Source organism: Frieseomelitta varia, unplaced genomic scaffold, assembly GCF_011392965.1.
Source record: "Frieseomelitta varia isolate USP_RPSP 00005682 unplaced genomic scaffold, Fvar_1.2 scaffold_495, whole genome shotgun sequence".
Classification (NCBI taxonomy): Eukaryota; Metazoa; Arthropoda; class Insecta; order Hymenoptera; family Apidae; genus Frieseomelitta; species Frieseomelitta varia.
In genome coordinates this window covers 252,387-272,766 of record NW_025110251.1, presented here as the reverse complement: position 1 = coordinate 272,766, position 20,380 = coordinate 252,387, and the positions used below count along the sequence as shown (strand labels likewise).

Genomic DNA, 20,380 nt, shown 5'->3' with positions numbered 1-20,380 from the left:
CCCGAATTAGCATTCCAAATGGAAAACTGTTAATAAAACTTTAACAGCATGCCAATGTAAACCTATTCGAAAGGTATCGCCGCGCCGGTGCCGGTAAATAAAGACGCAGGAGAGTATCTCGTGGTGGTGCCGCGATCGAAACGCACGAAAATAATGTATTTTACAGCGGCGCGCGTGGGTACCGGGTAGAAATATATGAACAATCCGGCGCGATGTACCTGCGCTCCTGGGGCGACTACCTGCGGCTAATTTACAACAGAGGCGCGCGGATAACTTCCGTCGTTATTCTCCGTCCCGGAGTTTCCCGTGCCTCTCTTCCTTCACCGAGAGAGTTTCTCGTAACAGAGAACGCGATTAGTCTGAAATAGCTGGCAGTCTGCTCAAACGTCGTTGCGTAGGTTGATCCGGATCTGCGTAAGAGCCACAAACGACGACCTTTCTCTACTTGCTGATCACGCCGTTTGCTGACCACGGGGGCATTGAAAGGAACAGCGACCACCTCGGCGACCGGGCGAGCAACTATAACGTGGATGAAGTAGCTGGCAAGCTGAACTCGCGAAACGACTCTACTTGCACCCAATTAGCTGGCTAACCGGTATACGGAGAGAGATCATATTCGACCGAATGAAACTGGCGAATTAAACGCCCGCACTCGCTTTCAGGTCCCGAAATGGACGACGCGGAAGCTGCCAAGAGCGAAGCTGAAACCGAAAGGGAGGAGTGCGAAGATGTAAGTGCTTGAATACATTCTTCCACACTTGTTCTTAAATAATCGGTTTTTTAACGCTTTGAAATAATTTGATCACTAATTGATTAACGACCCATGAAATTCGATATTAATGGCAAGTTATTAGCACGTTGACTGCTATGCTAAATTTACATGATGCTCTCAGGGAGCCACAAAAGATTGCGATGGCCAGCCTCATTTAATACAATACACTATAATTAATTTTTTTGATACAATGTTTTGATATAATGTTTTAATTAAAATCTTTATTCGTTGGACAGTGCATTTTTTATTTCATATTCATTCTCTAGTCAGCTATGACGTTCAAAATTTCTTAGTTGATGACATTCATTTTATTTTACTTCGAAATTCAACATATTTGTGAAGCACTCCGATCACTGATGACCACCGTGGTCCCGTCGAGGAAACAATTTCGGGTCACAAAGGTGACCAACGTGGCAGTCAACGTGTTAATAGAATTCTTACTCTCCGTTCGTGTTGAGAGGAACGTTTCGCTCAACGCTAGATCCGGTTACAGGAAGACGTGCCGATCACGACCACGACGAAGAACGCGTTGATAACGACCCAGCTTGGCCCCTGCGACATTTATCCGCATCGCGTCAAGGTGTCGATCGTCGGCGTGGGGAAGATTGGAATTGCTTGCGCCATCGCGATCCTGATGAGAGTTAGTATCGCGCGCGATCGCGATGCTCGATCAACCGTTTGATTCCCCGTGATCTTTAGAGGATGGCCAGCGAGGTCTGCCTGATCGACCACGACGCGAACAAGGCTTCTGCCGAGGCCGAGGATATTCAGCACGTCGGCGTTTTTTTGGGATGTCCATTAGTAACTGGCACGTCAGGTACTTGACAGTCTCATATATATATATATATATATATATATATATCTCAATTCAATTGATCCTGATGAATATCAAGTCTTCACTTGTGAAAATTGTAAATTGTGTAATTTGCAATTTCCTTACGAGGTTATCACATGAACTCAGAGACTTGCTCTATATTTCGAAACGTTCAGTGCATTTATGCGCCTAAAACAGAAACACAAGCGACAAAAGGGATGACTAACGTTCCACGTTTTTCGATCGTTCACGGCCTACTTGCTGCCAAAGAAGCAGCAGTCGAAAAGCTGAACGCTTCGCGTGGTAATTCCTTCCGCGCGTCAGCGGACGTGCCATTGATAAATCCAGCTTGCAGCAGGTCGAATTCCAGAAAATCCGGGTCGATAGATCGAGAGCCGACAATGCCTGAGGCGAGCGTCGATCGCGATCGTACCGCCTTTAAAAGACGCTGCCGTCGCATCGAGTTGCTCGTCAAGGGACCTTCTCTGTCAACGTGCAACGGGTTAGAAAGAACGGTCACCGTCCTGAAATGGAGGGAGGGAGGGAGAGAGAGGAATGAATTTTCGGGACGGCGAGCAGAGTTCCGAGATCCGGAGCCTCCTCTCTTTTCTCCGGGTCCTGTCCTTTAATCTCCTTGCTCATCTACATCGCCGCGTGCTTACACGCGGACCGCCGCAGCAAGAGCGTTTCCCCGAGCTTTTCACCGGCCAGCTCGTAAATTTCGTGCCACTCTTATTTATCTCGGCCGTGATCGACTCCGCGATACATATTTTTTCGTCTCGTTTTTTCAGTTTCTCCAGTCCCTTTCTCTTCGTTCTTCGCGCGGAGCGTCCTTCTGTCATCCGTGCGCGGCCTCCGGCGGTAAACGTGGCTCGGCTTGTGAAACAAACAAAAAAGAAAGAAAAAAAAAAATATATATATATATACTTGCTCCGGAATTCGGGAACAAAAGCTTGGCTCTCTCTCTCTCTCTCACACAGCCATCCACTCGGTGGAAACACCGTCCCCGAGCTGGCAATTTACCGGTCTGACGACGCGACTTCGTGAGCCACGATTTGCAGCTACACGTGTTCCCAGTCGACTTCACTTTGTATTATTTCGCGGCCGTAAATCTTCGGCTTTGAATTTTAAGCGAAAAGTTTTCGATCGGGTTTCACTGTCTCCCGTGGTTGTCGTTTTTGCACCGTTTACCAGCAAGTGTAATCGGTTGGTAAAACTCGAGTAGTTGGCAAGCTCAGTTGGCGACGATCCTTGAAAAATAATCCATTCGCCAACATTTACCTCGCGGATCCGTACTCGCATCTTCTTTTTTAATCTCGTGCGCGTCCGAACGTAGCAATTACCGGAACAACAAGTAGAACAGACTCTCCGGCTTTATTTCTTTTTTTTTTTTTTTTTTGTTTTCTCTTTACCAAGTTAATTTATCTCGAACGAGGCATCTCTGTGTAGCAACGAGTGTATCTCGCTCGCGATACACGGTCACACCGAGCTTCGTAAAGGTGTTACCTAAAATCCGTGCTTCTTATTTCTCTCGGCCGCGCGTTATGTCGTGCACTGTTCTCGGTTATCGGTGGAATCTCTCCCGGACAAAAGAGAGAGAATCCTCTCGGAGAACACGGAGAAGAGGACATACATACATACGTTCGATCCCTTCCAGCAGCGTTTTGTATTCCAGCAGCTTCCGATGGCTTTATTACCGAACGAGACGTTTCCAGCGAGAGATTTCCAGAAAGGGATGCCCGACTTCTAACGATCCTTTCTTTGGCCCATCCTTATCTCTCCGTTACGGTGGAACGTGTTTCGCATAAGCATTCGACGAACGCGCGTTAACCGAATTTACGAGATTTCTTCTCTCAGTGGTGTAACCACTGTTTCCAACCAGAATTCCACCGATCGCCTGATCGCTCGAACCACGCGCGTGAAGAATTTAACAGCGTGTCAATATTTGTACGAACTCGTAGCTGTATTTGTCGTCGAGTTAACATAATAATGAAATTCTAATTTTAATGAATGAAATAATTAAGCACACCAATGCACATTCTCAAAACAAAGCAAAAAAACGCTTAAGGTTAATTTGAGCAAAAGTCTAACGTTCCCGAATTTACGAATTTATTCCAACAGAGATCAGTATGGTGAAGGAGTCGGCAGTGGTGATAATTTGCACGAACGAAATCGAACCTGGCGAGAAGCCGAATGTGAAGCACAATTTGAAGGTCTTCAAGAAGATTATACCTGCCGTGGCAAAGTTCGCGTGCAAATCGGTTCTCCTGGTCGTTACGCCACCGAACGAGGTGATGTCCTACGTCGCTTGGAAACTGTCGGGATTTCCCTCGAACCGCGTCCTGGGTGTCGGCACTGTGATAGACTGTGTGAGATTTCAAGATTACCTGAGCCGAAGGGTAAACGTGGCGCGAAGTTCAGTCAGTTGCATGGTGGTCGGGGCGCAAGGCGACATGGCTGGTATTTTATAACCAGATAACAAATGCATTATCGCATGCCGAGTGACGTATCTTTTCGTAGTTCCCATATGGTCGAGCATCCACGTAGGTGGAATGAAGCTTCGCGATATAAATTCGAGGATAGGCGAGCGAGACGATCCCGAGAAGTGGTACGAAATCGCGGACAACGTGAAGAACGTGTGAGTGATCGTTGCGGAGGAGATCGTTAAAAGGGAAACGAGATCGTTTAGGCTTATTTTACGCGTGCACGTTTCAGTGGCGCGCAACTGGAGGGGAAGAAAGGATCGTGCTGCTGGGGAGTCGCTGTCTCCACGGCGGAGATCGTCGATGCCATTGTTAGGAACACCAAAGTCGTACTTCCCGCGTCAACGCACATTCTCGTGAGTCGAAAAATCCTCGAGATTCGTTACGTCGAATTCTGAATTTTCGACGGTGACGCGTATCCCCCAACGTTTCTCTTTTCTTTCTTTTTAAATCAAGTTTTCGTACATCACCAGGTGTACAGTTTGTCAGGTTTCGAACGTTCGTAATCAAATTACAAATTTACACGTTTTACAAAGAAAGAAAACACACTGTCCGCAGAGTTGCGCTCACGGCACAGACAAGGACGTGTACATGTCGGTGCCCTGCGTGATCGGTCGAGAGGGTGTCTACTGCACGGTGCGGCAGAAGCTGTCGGAACATGAGAAATCCGCGGTGCAGACGTGCGCTGACAGTATTCGAGGCATACTGAGAGAATGCGGGATCCTGCAGGAGACAAACAACGAGGTGGAACAGTGAAAGACGAGCGAAGAGGGGAAGAGGAACCGTGGTAGCAGAGTCGCGAGACTGGCTGAGTGGACTGCCTGCTACCGGAAATTGTGCGGCAGGAGCGCGAGATCGAGCCGGAGGAAGCGGCGTTTTAGAAGGCGTCTTCATCAATAACGAGCGCGCGCACCTGGCGACCGGTTCTCTGTACGCGTACTCGGCATAATAAATGACACAGTACAGGAATTGACTTCCTAGAAAACTATCGCGTCCCTCGCGAACGACCGCGGTCGTCGTTCGTCTGCTTTGTGAGTCGTATTATGAGCTATTCGCGACGGTTGTCGATGGATCATCCGCGCGTCGATAATTCGTGATGCGATCTATCGCGAGGAAAAGATCGAGAACGTATTTCAAACAAACAAACACGCTTGCGCGCGTACACACGGCATTATTATAAATTACCACTGTTGCGCTGTTGTTGTACGTATCGTGTTGGTCGCTGTTGATTTATCCGAGGGACGATCGAAGGCAGCTTTGGTAATTAGTCAACGACTGTTCGAATACTTCCGGCAATATTATGCTGAAAGAGGAAGGAAGTTAATACGGGGGCGGTGTTCGATTAGCAATTTAATATTCGAGTTGGACGCCCGGTGTCACGAGCAATTGGATCTCAAGTGTCCGACGAAAAACTCCCCTCTCGTATGACTGGCAAAGCGGAAATTGAAATTCGTACACGCGTTCGGTAATGGCGTAGCCCATCTGTGCCGATTTCACAGCTGTCCATCGATTTCGCACGTTCGTCGTTATCTCGCGCCATAAAGGGATCGAAAGGGCAACTTCTTGAAAAGGTCTGAAAAGATACACACACCCTTTGTCCTTCCTTCAATCGATCTCGATCCTGTCTCGAGGGAATCAACCGCGTGAATAGACAATTTCAGACTCAATGGAACGACGCAACTGTCACTTTTCGAGTTAGATGTGACGCACGTGAAATTTATAGAGTATTACAGAGATACTCCCGGGTCTCCGATCTATTTATTTTCGGGATGCTACACTCGAGTCACGAGTATCGGGTTCGTTGACGATGGCCGTGCCCAAGAAGAAGTTACTCGACACCGTCTGGAACACCACGACGTTTCTGCTCACCAAGCAGCCGGAGGACTTTGTAGAGAGTCATCGCGTTAAGATCGTCATCGTCGGCAGCGGTTACACCGGAGTTGCGGTTGGGATTGCGATCCTCTTCAAGGTTCGTCGTTCGTATATTTTTAATATTTCTAACCTACTAATCATGTCTCAATTTCCATCCGACTCGATTTATCCTTCGAAATCATTACGATTCAAAGTAAAAAAAAAAAAAAAAAGAAATCAAGCGGTAGTTGTCCAAAGAACTTGCAACTCCAATAAAGGGGGCAAACGCGCTTCTGAACGCTCTGATGTCCGAGCGCTCTTTAGTCTACCTGCGCGTGATTCGTGTTTGCCCAAGGGAATCATCATCGCGGTAGCAACATCCTAGGACCTATATATATTCTGCCGTTGGTCGACAAAGGGCAAGGAATATCCCAGGTATATGCGCGTGTGCGCTCGTATACGTGCACTGATGCGAGGAGACCGGGCTGAATAGTAGGCTCGTTAGTGTTGGCCGGGTTGAAAAAGGGATATTATGCAAATGATGGACGAAAGGCCAGAAGAGGGGAACTCGGCGACGCGAGGCGGCCGAGACTTTGGAACGAGGACGAAGGAGGAACGTGCCTCTCCCCGCTCGTTATCGGATCGTAACGCGAGCATTTACACGTCGGACGCCCCCGCAGGATCGTCGCGGCGCTGATTTATTCTAGTCACCAGAGGTGGAAACCTGAAATCCATACCCGTCTACGAGGACACCCAACCCTTATCGCGTCTGCTCATCCAGAGGGGGGGAGAGGGGGAGGAGGAGAGAGCGGGCCTTCAGTTTCTTTCTCGTGCGTGCACCTCCGCCTGCCATCCACGGAAGCGGCGGTTTAAGGCGAAATTGAAAAGTCCTCCCCCTTTGTCGATGCGTGGCCCCATACGAACGACGCTGTCATTACGAATCGTTTCGCTGTTCCCCAGAGTGTAACGTTTCATATTCTTTCTCGTGTAACTAACGAGGGAGATCCAGCTGGTTAAGCCATTAAGGGCCAACGTTGCGTTAACCCGGCCCTTTCATTTGCAAGTTTTCCCTCGAGTCGAATCACGTTATGAAATTCCGCCCCTTTTCAGCGTCGTAATTGCGAAGTGGAATTCGTATGGGATAGAGCGAAACACTTTGCAGAAATTTTTTGTACGTCTCTGATACGAACATTGTTATTTTCTTTTCTCTCTCCTTTGTTGTTCACGCGAACGATACCATCTCGGTGTTCCGTTTCCAATGGATTAATCGAGCAACTCGCGCAAACGCACCGTTGCGAGTAATGGTCTCACGGACTTGGTTGGGTAGAAGGAAAACGTCGGCGGCGAAACGATTGGGATGAACGCTGGATTGAAGGGAGCGGCGAGCTTGGTAATCGGTACGCTAGCCACATTCCGGTAGGAGGTAATGAACGTGGGCGACTAATTCCAGGTTTCGGTTTCCGTGGATCGTTACGGTGGCAAACAATGAAGGCCGCGCGTAGTGGACGTCAGGGGCGGGGATCCGACTGTCGTTACACTCCTCGAGCGGAATCACGTTGTACAATCAAGTTTACAATGTTTCTAATAGGCCACGATGTTCCCGTTTGCTGCTATTTCAATCTGTCATCAAGACCCGTAATGATAGTTCTCCGCACGGACACTCGTTTGGACACTGTATTGTAATTTTCTTTGTGAAACATCGAGATCTTCCATCATCAACGGCTCCGATATCGCCCCAAAATGCTCGATATCAACGACGACGGCGAATCGAAGCGAAGAAGGAGACGAAGATCGCGGATGAAAGAAGAGAGGGGAAGTGAGAAGGGATAAAAAAGGAGCGGAGGAGCAAGTGAATCGAGCGGTTATACCGGCGATCGTACCATGCTTGGCAGATCGCATCAACGAGATGATCGCGTTCCAGTACCATCTCCACGATTTACTGTCCACCTTGCGAGCCCGCTACGCCCAGCTCGCTCGGTAGTGCGTTGCATAAGACGTTCATCTTCTTCTTGTTCTCAGTCAAGTTGGCCGACCCGTTGTTACGTGTCATGTCTGTCGGGCCGCATTAAATCGTACAAACCATCTCTCACGGGTCGGTAATTCACCGGCAGTGGAAAGCTTTTTGCCCGCTGCGCGCCATATTTCATTTTCATTTACGGTAGTTGTCGTTGCTGTTGTTATTCGAACGAAGGGAAGAAGATAGTTCGATCGTTCGTGTTACTGTTATTGGTTATAACGAATGATTAAAATGGCAGTGTTTACCAGCGAGCTAGCTCGACTTGAAAATGACGAAACATGATAAAAACCGACGCAGCGTAATAAAACGTGTGACGGATCGGGTGTCGGGGATGTTCGGGGTCTTGTGATCAGCTGCGCTTCTCTGAAGCGGAATCGATCGAGGGTAGCCAAGGGTGAAACATTCGCTGATCTAGGTAACTAGAACCGCATGAGAGACTCGTACGAGGAAAGTAGGAAAGCCGTCGGCGGTTGGTTTTGCTCGATCGAATGCAAATTACACGACGTACAACACTTCGTCCCGAATCGTTAATGCCTCCCCTCTCTCTCTTTCTCTTTCTCTCTCTTCCACTCTGGTGGTTGTTCGCGGTCATGCGCCATTAAAAATCTCGTTACAAAATACACACAGCGGAGGAGGGTTTTTGCGAGTTAATTACCGGTCAATATCGTCGCGCGATACGTGTGGATATTACACGAGAGGGGTCGAAAGAGGGGCAAAAGAGAAAGGAGAGAGAGAGAGCGAGAGAAAGAGAGAAAGGAGAGGAGGAGAAGAGAAGAAACAAGGGAGGAACATCGATGGTTGGCGGGTTCTGGCGAGGAAACTTCATCAGCTGCGATATTATGCATGCTGCGGAAGTCATGCTTGATGAAGTATGGTGATTAAGCGGTGTACAATAACAGATTGGAAGCACAAGGGCGTAACGTAATATATTAAGAAGCCGTTTCTGTTGGTAGCCGCGGGTTTGTCTTAACGTGTGAAAGCACCATCTGTCAGAGAAAAATGTGTCCATCTGCTGGCGTGGAAGTAAGAGCGAATGGGGCATCCACCGCGACGTAGCCACGGTTTGGCTATTTGCTATGAAAACGCGCGCGCGCTCTTGTCCCACACCGATACCCTATTACTCAACCGGACGAATTAGACCGTGATTAAGAGAAATTACCGAGTTACAAGAAGAATAAGAAAAAAAAAAAAAAAAAGAACGCACGACGATTGATGCTCTCTTGGGGTGTCGCTGGAAAAAATCTCCACACGAAATTATAGACGTTAGACGATAGAGGAACATCAATTACGAGGAGGAAACGAGATTTTGACAAATACGTTATCGCCTCAAGGTACGTTCTCGATTTGCGCGATCAATTATTTCAACCGTTTTCGACGTTCCAAGCCTCTAATAACACTTTCTTTCGACAAGAACCGACGCGATAGAAGAGTCAACGCGAGAGAAAGCTTAACGCGAGCCCCGGTTTATTAATTATCCAGTCGGACGAAGGAATCTCGCTCGGTTAAGACGTTCCGAACAAGTGGAACTACGATGTCCAATGATAATTACACAGAGAGACAATGCGAAAAATCTTCAATTTCATCGAGTTCATGTTACGTAACTTTTGCGAGGAACAGAGAAAGATCGGTGATAGACAAGTGGTCCTCTCCTCTCGGAGGCGGAATAGTCGGCCTCGCTGTGACGAGGAGAGCCATCAGAGATCCTAACGATCCTTCGCATTAAGGAATTGCTCGAATGGCGCGATCGATCGCGCGCTTAATGCGATTCCCGCGGGGGTACCTTGATTGCGTAACAGTTTCGAGTGCGTAATAACGTTCCGACTGTCGGCTGGTTCCCGTTAATTACTCCCTGTAATCCTCGTTGCAGCGACTGGCCTCGGAGGTGGTGTTCATAGACGCGGACGAGGAATTGGCGAAAGCAGAGGCGGAAGACATCAGCCACGCGGCGGCGTTCCTCGGCGATCCGAAGATTCTCGGCACCAAAGGTGAAAATAAATTTCATCCTCCTGTTTTTTCCCCGGCACAGATTGTTAATAAAAGGAAATCGCGATGATACATCAACCGTGGGACCATCGCAGACTACTCTATGGCCAGAGAGGCGACGGTGTGCGTGATCACCGTGGGGGATAAAGCAACGAGCGAAGACGACGGCTCTCTGTTGGATAATAATTTGACTATTTTTAAGGACGTTATCCCGAAGGTCTGCAAGTACGCGCCAAACAGCATACTTTTGATCGTAACGGCACCAGGTACGAGTAGCGCTAGTCTCGCGTTCTACGTTCTTTTTCCTTTTCTAAATATCGCGTACGCGGTGTGTAATGACGACGTTACGTCGCGTATCAGTGGACATACTGTCGTACGCGGCAATGAAACTCTCAGGCTTCCCGCCGCACCGTGTCATGGGGCTGGGGACATTTTTGGACAGCTGTAGGTTACAGTACTTCATCGCGCAGAAGCTTGGAATTTCGGCGAGCTCGGTGCAAGCCTCTGTTATTTGCGAGAACGGGCCCACGTCTGGTAATGAACGCACATATCCTATTAATCGTTACATTTGATCGCCACTGTATGTGAAAGAGTGCATTGAACGTTGACGAGCAGTGCCCATCTGGTCCGCCGTGACAGTCATGGGCATCAAACTGAAGGACATCAACAAAGATATCGGTACTAAAACGGATCCAGAGTCTTGGGGTGAATTACACGCAAAAGTAATCGAGTCCGATAAAGATCTTATCACGAGAAAGGGATATCGCTGCTGGGGCATTGGTATCTGCGCTGCCGAGGTCGTGGACGCCATCGTTCGAAATACCTGTATCTGCATCACCCTGTCCACGTACTTAAAGGTTACGATTAAATCAAAATTTTTTTATCTCCCCTCTCTTTTCTCTACTCATGTCTCTACTGGTTGATCATTGGTTGTTCTCAGGGTTGTCGGCACGGCCTGGAGAAAGATGTCTACATGTCTCTGCCCTGTATAGTTGGCAGGAATGGCGTACAAACGCTTCTTCGGCATCCGTACACAATGGAGGAGCAAGAACTTACGGAGAACTCTTGCAGAGCCATTTATGAGACTCAAAAATCAATTCTTCATACTTTGGAATAAATCTGTATAAATCTGTTTCACCAAACAGAAACAACGATTTCGTCGCTCTTGTCGAATTGGTAGAATTGAAGGCACAGAAGCCAGCAGTGCGACGGGCTTTCGGGTGAATTGGCAGGATCTATGAGATCTCTCTCGTAGGATCAGTTGTTTGTTTTTCGAACGTAATGTGTTTTTTTCTTTCTCGTCGGACGACCGATGAATAAGGGAAGCGCTATAAATCCCACGCGCACGCCACTCGGACGATTTCGGCCAATTTGCCGAGATTAATGTAGACCAGGGATAATTAATTGGTGGACGTACGAGGCGGTTAACCGTCCCGCCACCGGCGACCGCTCGTGATAAAACGATCGCTATTACAAACATAAAGAACGTCAGTTTCGAGGCCGCGATGGTCAACGATACGGCAATCTGTTATAAAATTCGCGTTCGCCGATCACGGGCCTTTTGTCTCTGTCAGCGGTGGCATTAGTCAACGTGTTCTGGCGTCGACGCTTCTCTGAGAGACGCTACCGTCGAAACCCTCGATGAAGTTGTCTCTCCTCGAAGGGGGAGAGAGAGAGAGAGAGAGATTCCCGTGTTCAATGTAACGAATCCGACAACGGTTCCTACTTAGGCCTACGGATGACCAGAAGAAGAAATTTATTCATGGTATTCAGCGAAGCATCGTTGTCCACCGTATAAGCATCGTACGAAATAATCGACGGTGATTCATTACCGCGATTACAGAGTCGAAATTTCGTCGAGCGAGCCAACCCGGCCAACACTCCTCCTCGGTGGAAAAAGCGCGTGAAACAGGGACGGAATCGCGGCGAGGCCGGTACCCGCTGCTTTTAATGGCCCTTGGTTCCCTTTCTCCTCGTTTCTCGATTCGTATTCTCGAAATGATCAGGGGATTGTATACCAACGACCAGAGCTCTATAATGTAAACGCGGCTCGTTGTCGTCGCGATGACCAATCAGCGATTTCTTCGTCGTTTCTTCTCGCGACAGGAGCACGGGGGACGCACCGCGCCAGTGATTCATTATCCATGCTAACGAATATACGTTACGAGGAAGAAAGAAAGTGAAAGAGAGAGAAAGAGAGACAGAGAGGCCACGAGGAGTTTCCTGCGGCTGGAAGCCACACTAATAACGACGGGGAGCACGACAACGTCTTCATCTTCGAAGCACCGGCTTCTTCTTAGGTGAAGCCATTTTTCTGTATTATCTCGATGATGCGTCCCGGGGTACATAATTTATATCAAACCGCGCGATTACTTATCCAATGACACAATTCCGTTTCTCCAAGCTCACCCCCTACGAACCCCTGTTTTCTCCCTTTTGCCTACGATCCGCAGTCGTCGTTATTATTCAGCTTCCTGTCCTGTCCGAAGGGTATTGAGCCACGGACTTGGCCATAAGCCAAGCGAGTGGCCAGGAAGTAAATAATTTGGCGACGTAGCCGGCGCGAGGAAAATTCATAATCCCCCGAGAGAGCGTCGGAAGACGGGCGAAAACGAAGGAGGATCCCGAGGACATCGTTCACCAGCGAAACACCGCGGTAGGTACTGCTAATTATTGCGCTTTTTATTTCGTCCCGACATAATGCCCCGCCGGTTCGAGCAGCTCAGCGGTTCGGTTCATCGCACGGCCGGAGAAGGCGTCCGCGCCTCCACGAGAAAAAGGGACACGTGTAGGTGTAAAAAGGAGGAACGAGCAAGGAACGAGTGGCCGCAGGCCTGTGCAACGCGCTGTCTGGCTCTTTTCTCGCACAGTGCAATATTCGATGCGTTCGAATCGTTTATGCAAGGGACCACGACACGTATGTACGCACGCACGGCAGATCTCTCGAAGCATTCGGTCGCCGCCGTAAAACCGCCGCGATAGACGGCGGAGTGCGAGGCCAGGTCAGTGTTTGATTGAGTTACGATTTAATTAGTCCGCGCGGCCAATCAGTAATTAAGATATCCGCTAATCAACGGACCTGGGAACCCCACCGATCTCTTCACCCCTCTCCCCTGATGGCATGCATTAGCCGTGGAGGCTTCTCTCCCTTCTCTCCTTCAGTCTCTATGCGTACTCTCATCCTCGTCCTTCGTTTTTCCCTCCGAGTCTTCCGACACTTTTTACTACCTTATCCTTCCTGGTTCCCGGCCCGCTGCCAAGCCTGTGAATCAATCGACCGAGACTGGTCGCCCGCAGGACTCTACGCGCGTGACTAATCCTCCGAAAAAGAAAGGAACCGAGCCGGATAGCTCGGCAAAAAGTCGATAGCTCCGTGAAAAGGTAAAGAAGATTTAGCTCCTCTTCTTTGCGGTCATTCGACCCTCTGATATTTCGTTCGTCAAACGTAGTTTTCGTTAGTTTAGGCTTTGAATACGGGTATTCGACGATTGTTTCTTCTGGGAAAAGTAAACACTTTTCTCTTTTCTCTCTCCGAAGAAGAAAGATATTTATTCAATTATATACGAGAGAGCCTAGTTGTTTCGCGCATCCGACGTTTAAAGATAAATTTCCTATATTATTTATAATAAATTTCTTTTGCGCAGTAAGAGAATTTTCTTCCTCGCCTATTTGTTACGAAGTGATTTTCACTTGAACGTGTAAGATAAGGATAAGATGTGCCGCGTCTTGGTGAAGGACACGCAACACCTGTGGTCTGTGATGTGTCCCCCGTATTTCATTCATAAACGTGAAGGAACTAATGAATAAAGTAGGCTAGTTTACAACACAGAAACGTAGAGTATGCTAATACAAGATTAATTAACTGTCAATGGAGGAGGTTCGGATATCCAGTTCAGTTTTAACGACCAGTGACGCTGTGTTTTTAAGATAGATGTCATTTTAAACAAAGTAGGATGTATCCAGGCAAAGCTCCCAGGTAGAAATCAGGGTGAGATTAATCACCTGTTCGGGTTCTTGCTACAGTCCTCGCTGCACTTGTTACCTCATTAAATCAAATATATGGTGGCCGGGTCGAACGGAAATCGAGTCGTAATTCATAATAACTGCGACAGTTATGTACTCCGTGCACGCCCTGTGACAAATATTCTAAGTAAACGTTCAATGTTACGGCTTCTTTTTTCGAATCGCTTGCCTTGCCCGATTTCAACGAATCTCCATACGAGATTATTCACGCGATAAAGCGAAAAGTAAATTCCTCAAACAAGAATATTCCAATGTATCGAGATAAAAATGGATATGTTGAAAAATCTTGTCGCAAAGATCTACGAAAAAAAATCTTCATAACGACGGCATCTGTCGGCTGCAACGAGAACCAAGATAAACCAGCTGCCTCAAATGACTTCTCCGCATTCGAAATCGTCGTTTCCTTTCTCCTCGGATTTTCTCAGGTGCTGCTACATTGATTACTATCGAAGCGAAGTCGGCAATCACTACGCGAGCCAACAATTAATCGCGTAATCCGTAATTACCGCGAGTGATCTTTGAAATTTTTAAATATCGATGCAGCGATTTGGGCGAAAATTCGACGAAAATTCAGACAGCGAACGTTTTCGGGCGCGGAAGATTAAACGTCGTATCAGTCTGGCGTGCGTGAGATAGCGTTGATTGTAATTAATAGCCGACCATTGCGTTAGCCCTGCAGCCCGGTTAATTGTCGAGAGAAGATTAATGGCACGAAATCACGCCAATACCGGCCGATTGTCCGAAACCGATTCCTGTCCGGACCCGTGCACTCGTGTTTCGGGCGCGACTAACGGCGAAACTCGTTTCTTGCAACACTTTCGTCTGCGTGATAAAGCCGAACGAGCGCGCGGAAAATTATTCGCGACCGGTTGTCCGCGATATTTTTATCGGACAGAGCATCCGGCTTCTCTATCACGAAATTAATTAAGATTTATTAGAACGGACTTTTCGTATCGTATCGAATCGTTAAACAGTTCGCACCTGTCACGTCCGACGGAAGAAAAGCTGCGATGCGACACGATACGCGAATTGAATTGTATAAAAGTTCGACTTGGCTTTTCAATTATATTCGAAGAGATACGTCGGGAGATAAACGACCTTAAAAGCTCGATTGCTTTTCGATTATATGCACAGTTCAGAACTGTGTCGAGAGATAAGCGAACCTTGTTGGACGCGTACGTATCATTGATTGCCAATCTGGCGACGGCGAAACTAATCAACGTGAATTTCTGGAATTGCATAATACCTTGATAAGCAGTGGAACGAAAATAGCCGTCTAATCGAATCTCTATAGATATACGTTCGCGAAGGTAATTACCCGCGGCAATAAAGCATCGTAGGCACGAGATGAACGCGGCTGCATCCCTTAATACGATACGTGACCATCAGGATCCCGACCTCGAATCCATCGGAATCGTAAAAAAAAAGACCAAATTCCGGTCGTAGAGATAACCCATTGATTCTCGCGTAACGGAAAAATGTTTCGATGAAACATAAAAAAAGACAGTTGGTTCGACTCTAGTTATCTCTGTCACTGAACTTTACGGGCGGTTTACAAAAGCTTGTTGTTAAAGTATCAAGGTTAAGTTTGTAATGAAGTAACGACAGAGATAACGACGTGCGTAGAACTTTTCGTCAACAGTCAATCCAGAGTCACAGAAATTGTAGAATACTTCCGCAACAGCGATAACGTTCCATCTTCGTCAAAAAAAAATCTAGCAACGATTACGTCGTCTTTTAAATTTCCAAATTGATATCAAATCGTCTTAAACCTTATCTGTAAGTGATAAGGCGCTCGTAAGGCCAGTTTTTCACAAACTCGTCGGCGATCAATGTTTACGACCAGCGTGCGATCGCATGCTCGGTGAAATTGCTGTCTCGGAGGTCAACGCAGCCAAGGTAATAATGCTAGGGAGTAGTAATTCCAGCGGAATAATTTCTCCGCGCGAGACCCGGTACTAGGCGGCTGATTTATGGCAGGATCCTGGATTACCGATCGCGAACGGTCGGATCCCGCCTTACCGTCGACGGTAAGCGCAAGTGGATAAAGCGTGACGCGTGATCGAGAATGAATTCGCGCTCGCGCGCGCGCGCGACCGTTCACGGTGGATCGCCGGCCCACGGAGCAGCGACTCGATCCGCGTCAGATTCCAGATTGCACGCCGATTATGCCCCGATTTCAGATTTACGAGCGAGCCAACCCGTCCCGCCGCCGTTTATTTATAGTTACGGCGAATCACTTGTTGAGTTCGCCGGCGATCTACACCCTTTCTCCTCCGCGGATCCTAGTTCTCTATTTCCTTTGCACGCGTGAATGCACCTTTTAACGCTACGATCGCCAAGCCGCGACGACCACCCGTGTTTAATGGGTAAAACGTAACGCGGATAAAGCTAACGGGCAATCACTCTTTTCGGGTAATTCGATAGGAAGTGTTGCGTGTGCCATTACGCGTAATTACGTTTATTTTCGTTCGCTGTCGATTAAATCGAGGATGAAAAGCGAAGAAGTTGCTCAAATCCTCCCCCCTTCCGATTGATCCCGTTAACCAAGTAAATGTTCGAGAATTGATAGTTTCGATATTAGATAAAAGAACGAGAATGAATAATTGAACGTTGCATGGTTTAAAGGAAATTTGTTCGGCGTAAAGGATCCTGAAGAATGTTCATCGTCGTTGATTTGCTTATCATGGAAAGAACACCTCGACGAACAGACTGCTGCAACGTACCCTTGAAAAATGTAGCATTTGAGAATGAACAGTCGTGAGAATAGAGACGGAAGTTAATATTTTCAGGACATAATTAAATTATTCGACAAGGGCAGGCGATAAGCCATCGTCGATTAGCAATTCAAACAAAAATTCATTTCAATATCTCGTAACTTCAGCAACGTGTACAGAGAACGTATACATTTTCATGAAGCAATCCGGTGCATCGATAAAAACGCAACATTGTAAGAACTCCGCCCATGTTGCCCCGCGAGATTATACACAAGAGCAATTTGTATTTGCCCTTTTAAAATTGAAACAGCTGCCACCTCCCTCCCCCCCCTTCCTCACACCCCTTCTTTTCTCTTCCCCACATTCACTGCTCGTTGCAACGATTACGAAATGAACGGTTGCGAGACATCCGGTGCGAGTAGTGACCATTTGTAAGTACGGTTCGAAAAAGGAAATAAATAAAAAAGGAAAAAGAGAGAAGAAAGAAAAGAAAGAAGTTATTTTTACAATTTGTCGACGGTGACGCGCGAGGGATATGCAATTAGTCGGTAGAGAGATCGGTTCTTCTCGCGGCGGTCCACTGGATCGATACCGAATTGCGGCGCAATTAGCAACAACGCGCAAGATTTACAAAGTCCGGTTCTCGAACAGCTAAGCCACCACCGCCGTTTTACCTTGTAAAAAAATGTTGCAGCCTGAACCGTGGCTAATTGGATGATTGGTTTTGCACTTTATGCGATCGATTAATTTATCATGACGCGATTTAACGAAAGAAGACAACGACCGAAACTGTACGCGACTCTCTACTAATTGGCAGTAAGATGAATGTAAGGTGAATGTAATTATCTCGGCGTCACGTCGTAATAAAGTGTAACGCATTAGAATTAATTGGGTACTCGATTCAACACCGCGGATGGACTTTGTGTGAACTTCGATCACTGTCAGATTTTTTTTTTTTTTTTTTGCGTGAAACGAACATGTCAGAATTATTGTAAGACAAGTTTTATTAATCGAGATTTTGGAGACTTCGCTTCAGTATTCTTATCATCTGGCAAAATTTAAAGAAGAACTTTACTTGTGACGAAGTAACGTAGCAACATTTTGATTACGGATTAATACCAAGCTACCATCCTAGTAGGCCGTAGGGGAAAAAACAATTACAGGAAGGAACATTACGGCATTATATGTTCACGAAGATGAACAACCTGGTTCTTTCGTAAGGATCTCAATGGTCAAGAATAGTTTGCCAAATTAAGCGCGTTTGAATTATATGACAAATATTTTCCCAAGAAGCATACACGAGAGTCATGTATCATCAAGTATGTCAGCTGTTCACTTGTCGCGTGATTTCTATTATCTGGAAACATTTCAGAATCGTCCCTATCCCGCGAATGATGAAAAAAAAAATTAATGAAAAAAAAAAACTCACGTTACATCATGAAAAATTAATAATAATTTTCACTCACAAACATATGTTATTTCAATACATAATAATTCATAAGATAACTTCAAAAAATTATCAATAAAACTTCTAATCTTGTTTATCCACCATCAAAACAAAAAATTTTATGTCTAAGTTGCAATTAAAACGAATATCGCTCTTACAAATATATCTCTGACGATTAGATAGAATGTAATATCTCCCACAATATTTTTCACAATATATTTCACGCAACGCGAAATCTGGTTAGAAGGAAAACGAAGGTAATCAATCACAAATTAAATACGTAATTGTTTTTAGAGACGATGCGTATACAGGTACCTCACATCGTCATGAAAAAGCCAAATCGCTCGATTTTACAGTTATGCACGTTAATTTCGGACGTTGACTCTAGGTCCTTTAATTCGATAATTATACGTGGCACGTAATGCAAAGATTATACAACCATGCACCGTTCGATGACATGGTAGTTACGCATTGTCGATCAATTTAACTTTCAAACCATTAAAAAAACAAAAAGAAAGGCAGAAGCGCGGCGCGCTCGCGCGCGAAGCAAATCATTGCTCAGCTTCCCTGTTGAATTTCTCTTCAATTTTCTCGCCGAGTTCAAGAGGACGAAATGCACCAGCCATGGCGATGCAAATGATTATAATTACGAGACGGCTCCGTTACTCAGAGAACGTCAATTTCACCCGGCGGCGGTTTTTTACGCGGCGCAGCGGCCCAAGTTAACGTCCGGCATGTAAACTGCAATTGCAAAAACGCAATATCTTTGTGAAATGTAATAACCATTCATCCCGTCTCCTTCTGATTACGATAAAACATGGAAGACATTGAGATGCAAACAAAACCAGGGAATATATATGGTATTTTATACAAATTGATATATATTTTACGATATCTGACACCATGAGCATAGAGTGTGATGTGTGATTTTTTTTCAACAAAGGCGATGTAACTACATGGTAGAGTAATTGCACTTTTTTATAACATCGCTAATAGAATTTCAAAACGTTTTGTCTAACACATAAAAGTTTTCTATAGTGTCTCGATTTGTCACAAGCCAGTATATACAAGATATCATAAGATTTATTTCTGTAGTACTATTTCATTATTACAAGATAGATACGAGTAAGAAATGGAATACAAAAACTTTTACAATACAACAGTCGGAGAATTAATAAGGAATTAACTAGCAAAAGACGAGTCTAACGTAAGGTTACATGAAAACGAGAAACGTGCCACCTCTCACGTATGCTTATTGGCACGGCAACCATCTTTCTAAACTACAGAATTACGCGGTAGGAACCGAAAGATCATTCGAGAGCAAAAGAGAGAAACGGAGCGAGTAGTTAAAAAGGTGCTTGCGATCACGTAGAGCGTAAAGTTACGAACATGTGAAGATCCGTTGCGTCATTCTAAAACTGCATAACCCGCGGTATTCCTGAATATGATTCAGCTAAATGGAACACCGCGGCAATGTGTATTCCAGGAAGTTAGCGGACACGCACGCGTAATGTGCGCGTCGATACTGTATCTACCGACAAGATTATTCGATGAAAGAAAGAACCGATGTCTGCTCCGATCTGATCCGAGATAAGTATTGAACAAAGTTTGATTTTTTTCATGCTGTTGCAAAGGTTATCCAACGCAAAGGTTGGCCAATCTCAATCGTTTCGTTTAATTGGCATATATTTAATTCCTACCACGCTATCATTTTCACTATTTGTGCTATCAATTTTTGGAGCCACGATAATGAGAACACGAAGAAAATAAACAGTTTTATGAATAACACTAAGCTGATTAACACATGCAACGCGTACATAAAAATTTTGAAATTCCGCTAGCTCTAAAATTCCCCTGGTAAATGCAATCCGGTGTCAATTAAATCGTCGGTCAACTTCCGCTTCAGAAACGCATAAAACTCGACGAAAGCAGTTAGAGTAAATTTAACACAGCCATTCGGTCCAAATAAAATATCCAGTTGGGTAGCATTCCACGAACCCCAATCGAATGTATTTTTAGCCCCCTCCCAAAACGATAGACATCCTGCAGGCTGATTTTTCACTAACGGTGCAGTGGGGATCGAGAAGAAAGGCGGCACATGCGATCGATAGACACCGTTCCTTGCAGAAGAGGGAACACACGTTGCGTCATGCGACGCGTGCGCAACCTTACCTCTTCATTTTCGAAAAATCATGTCGCGATCTACGTGCTTCAGCGTGCGTCGCTGGCCAAGTTCATCTACCCCGCTCAATTCGAAATAACGTCCACGCGAC

The 20,380-nt window shown here is 46.3% G+C and overlaps 2 protein-coding genes across 2 annotated transcripts; both read left to right on the top strand.

The window, feature by feature from the left end:
- Positions 1-408: 408 nt before the first annotated feature.
- Positions 409-5,112, top strand: LOC122533114 (L-lactate dehydrogenase-like). Its single transcript, XM_043662506.1, has 8 exons — positions 409-595; positions 663-730; positions 1,266-1,412; positions 1,472-1,589; positions 3,708-4,046; positions 4,107-4,224; positions 4,302-4,425; positions 4,628-5,112. The coding sequence occupies exons 2-8, from the start codon at positions 671-673 to the stop codon at positions 4,823-4,825; spliced, it is 1,104 nt and encodes a 367-aa protein (XP_043518441.1). The 5' UTR covers positions 409-595; positions 663-670; the 3' UTR covers positions 4,826-5,112.
- Positions 5,113-5,146: 34 nt separating this feature from the next.
- Positions 5,147-11,037, top strand: LOC122533117 (L-lactate dehydrogenase A-like 6A). Its single transcript, XM_043662511.1, has 6 exons — positions 5,147-6,038; positions 9,805-9,922; positions 10,016-10,186; positions 10,281-10,454; positions 10,536-10,777; positions 10,861-11,037. Exons 1-6 carry the CDS (start codon positions 5,877-5,879, stop codon positions 11,035-11,037), a joined length of 1,044 nt encoding a protein of 347 aa, XP_043518446.1. The 5' UTR covers positions 5,147-5,876.
- The last annotated feature ends 9,343 nt before the right edge of the window (positions 11,038-20,380 follow it).

Bases quoted from the DNA above. Each gene is read 5' to 3' on its own strand.
- LOC122533117 (XM_043662511.1), top strand. From the start codon at position 5,877: ATGGCCGTGCCCAAGAAGAAGTTACTCGACACCGTCTGGAACACCACG. The intron at 9,923-10,015 runs GTGAAAATAAAT...GGACCATCGCAG, and splicing joins GAAGATTCTCGGCACCAAAG to ACTACTCTATGGCCAGAGAG. The intron at 10,455-10,535 runs GTAATGAACGCA...GTTGACGAGCAG, and splicing joins CGAGAACGGGCCCACGTCTG to TGCCCATCTGGTCCGCCGTG.
- LOC122533114 (XM_043662506.1), top strand. From the start codon at position 671: ATGGACGACGCGGAAGCTGCCAAGAGCGAAGCTGAAACCGAAAGGGAG. The intron at 1,413-1,471 runs GTTAGTATCGCG...CGTGATCTTTAG, and splicing joins CCATCGCGATCCTGATGAGA to AGGATGGCCAGCGAGGTCTG. The intron at 1,590-3,707 runs GTACTTGACAGT...TTATTCCAACAG, and splicing joins ATTAGTAACTGGCACGTCAG to AGATCAGTATGGTGAAGGAG.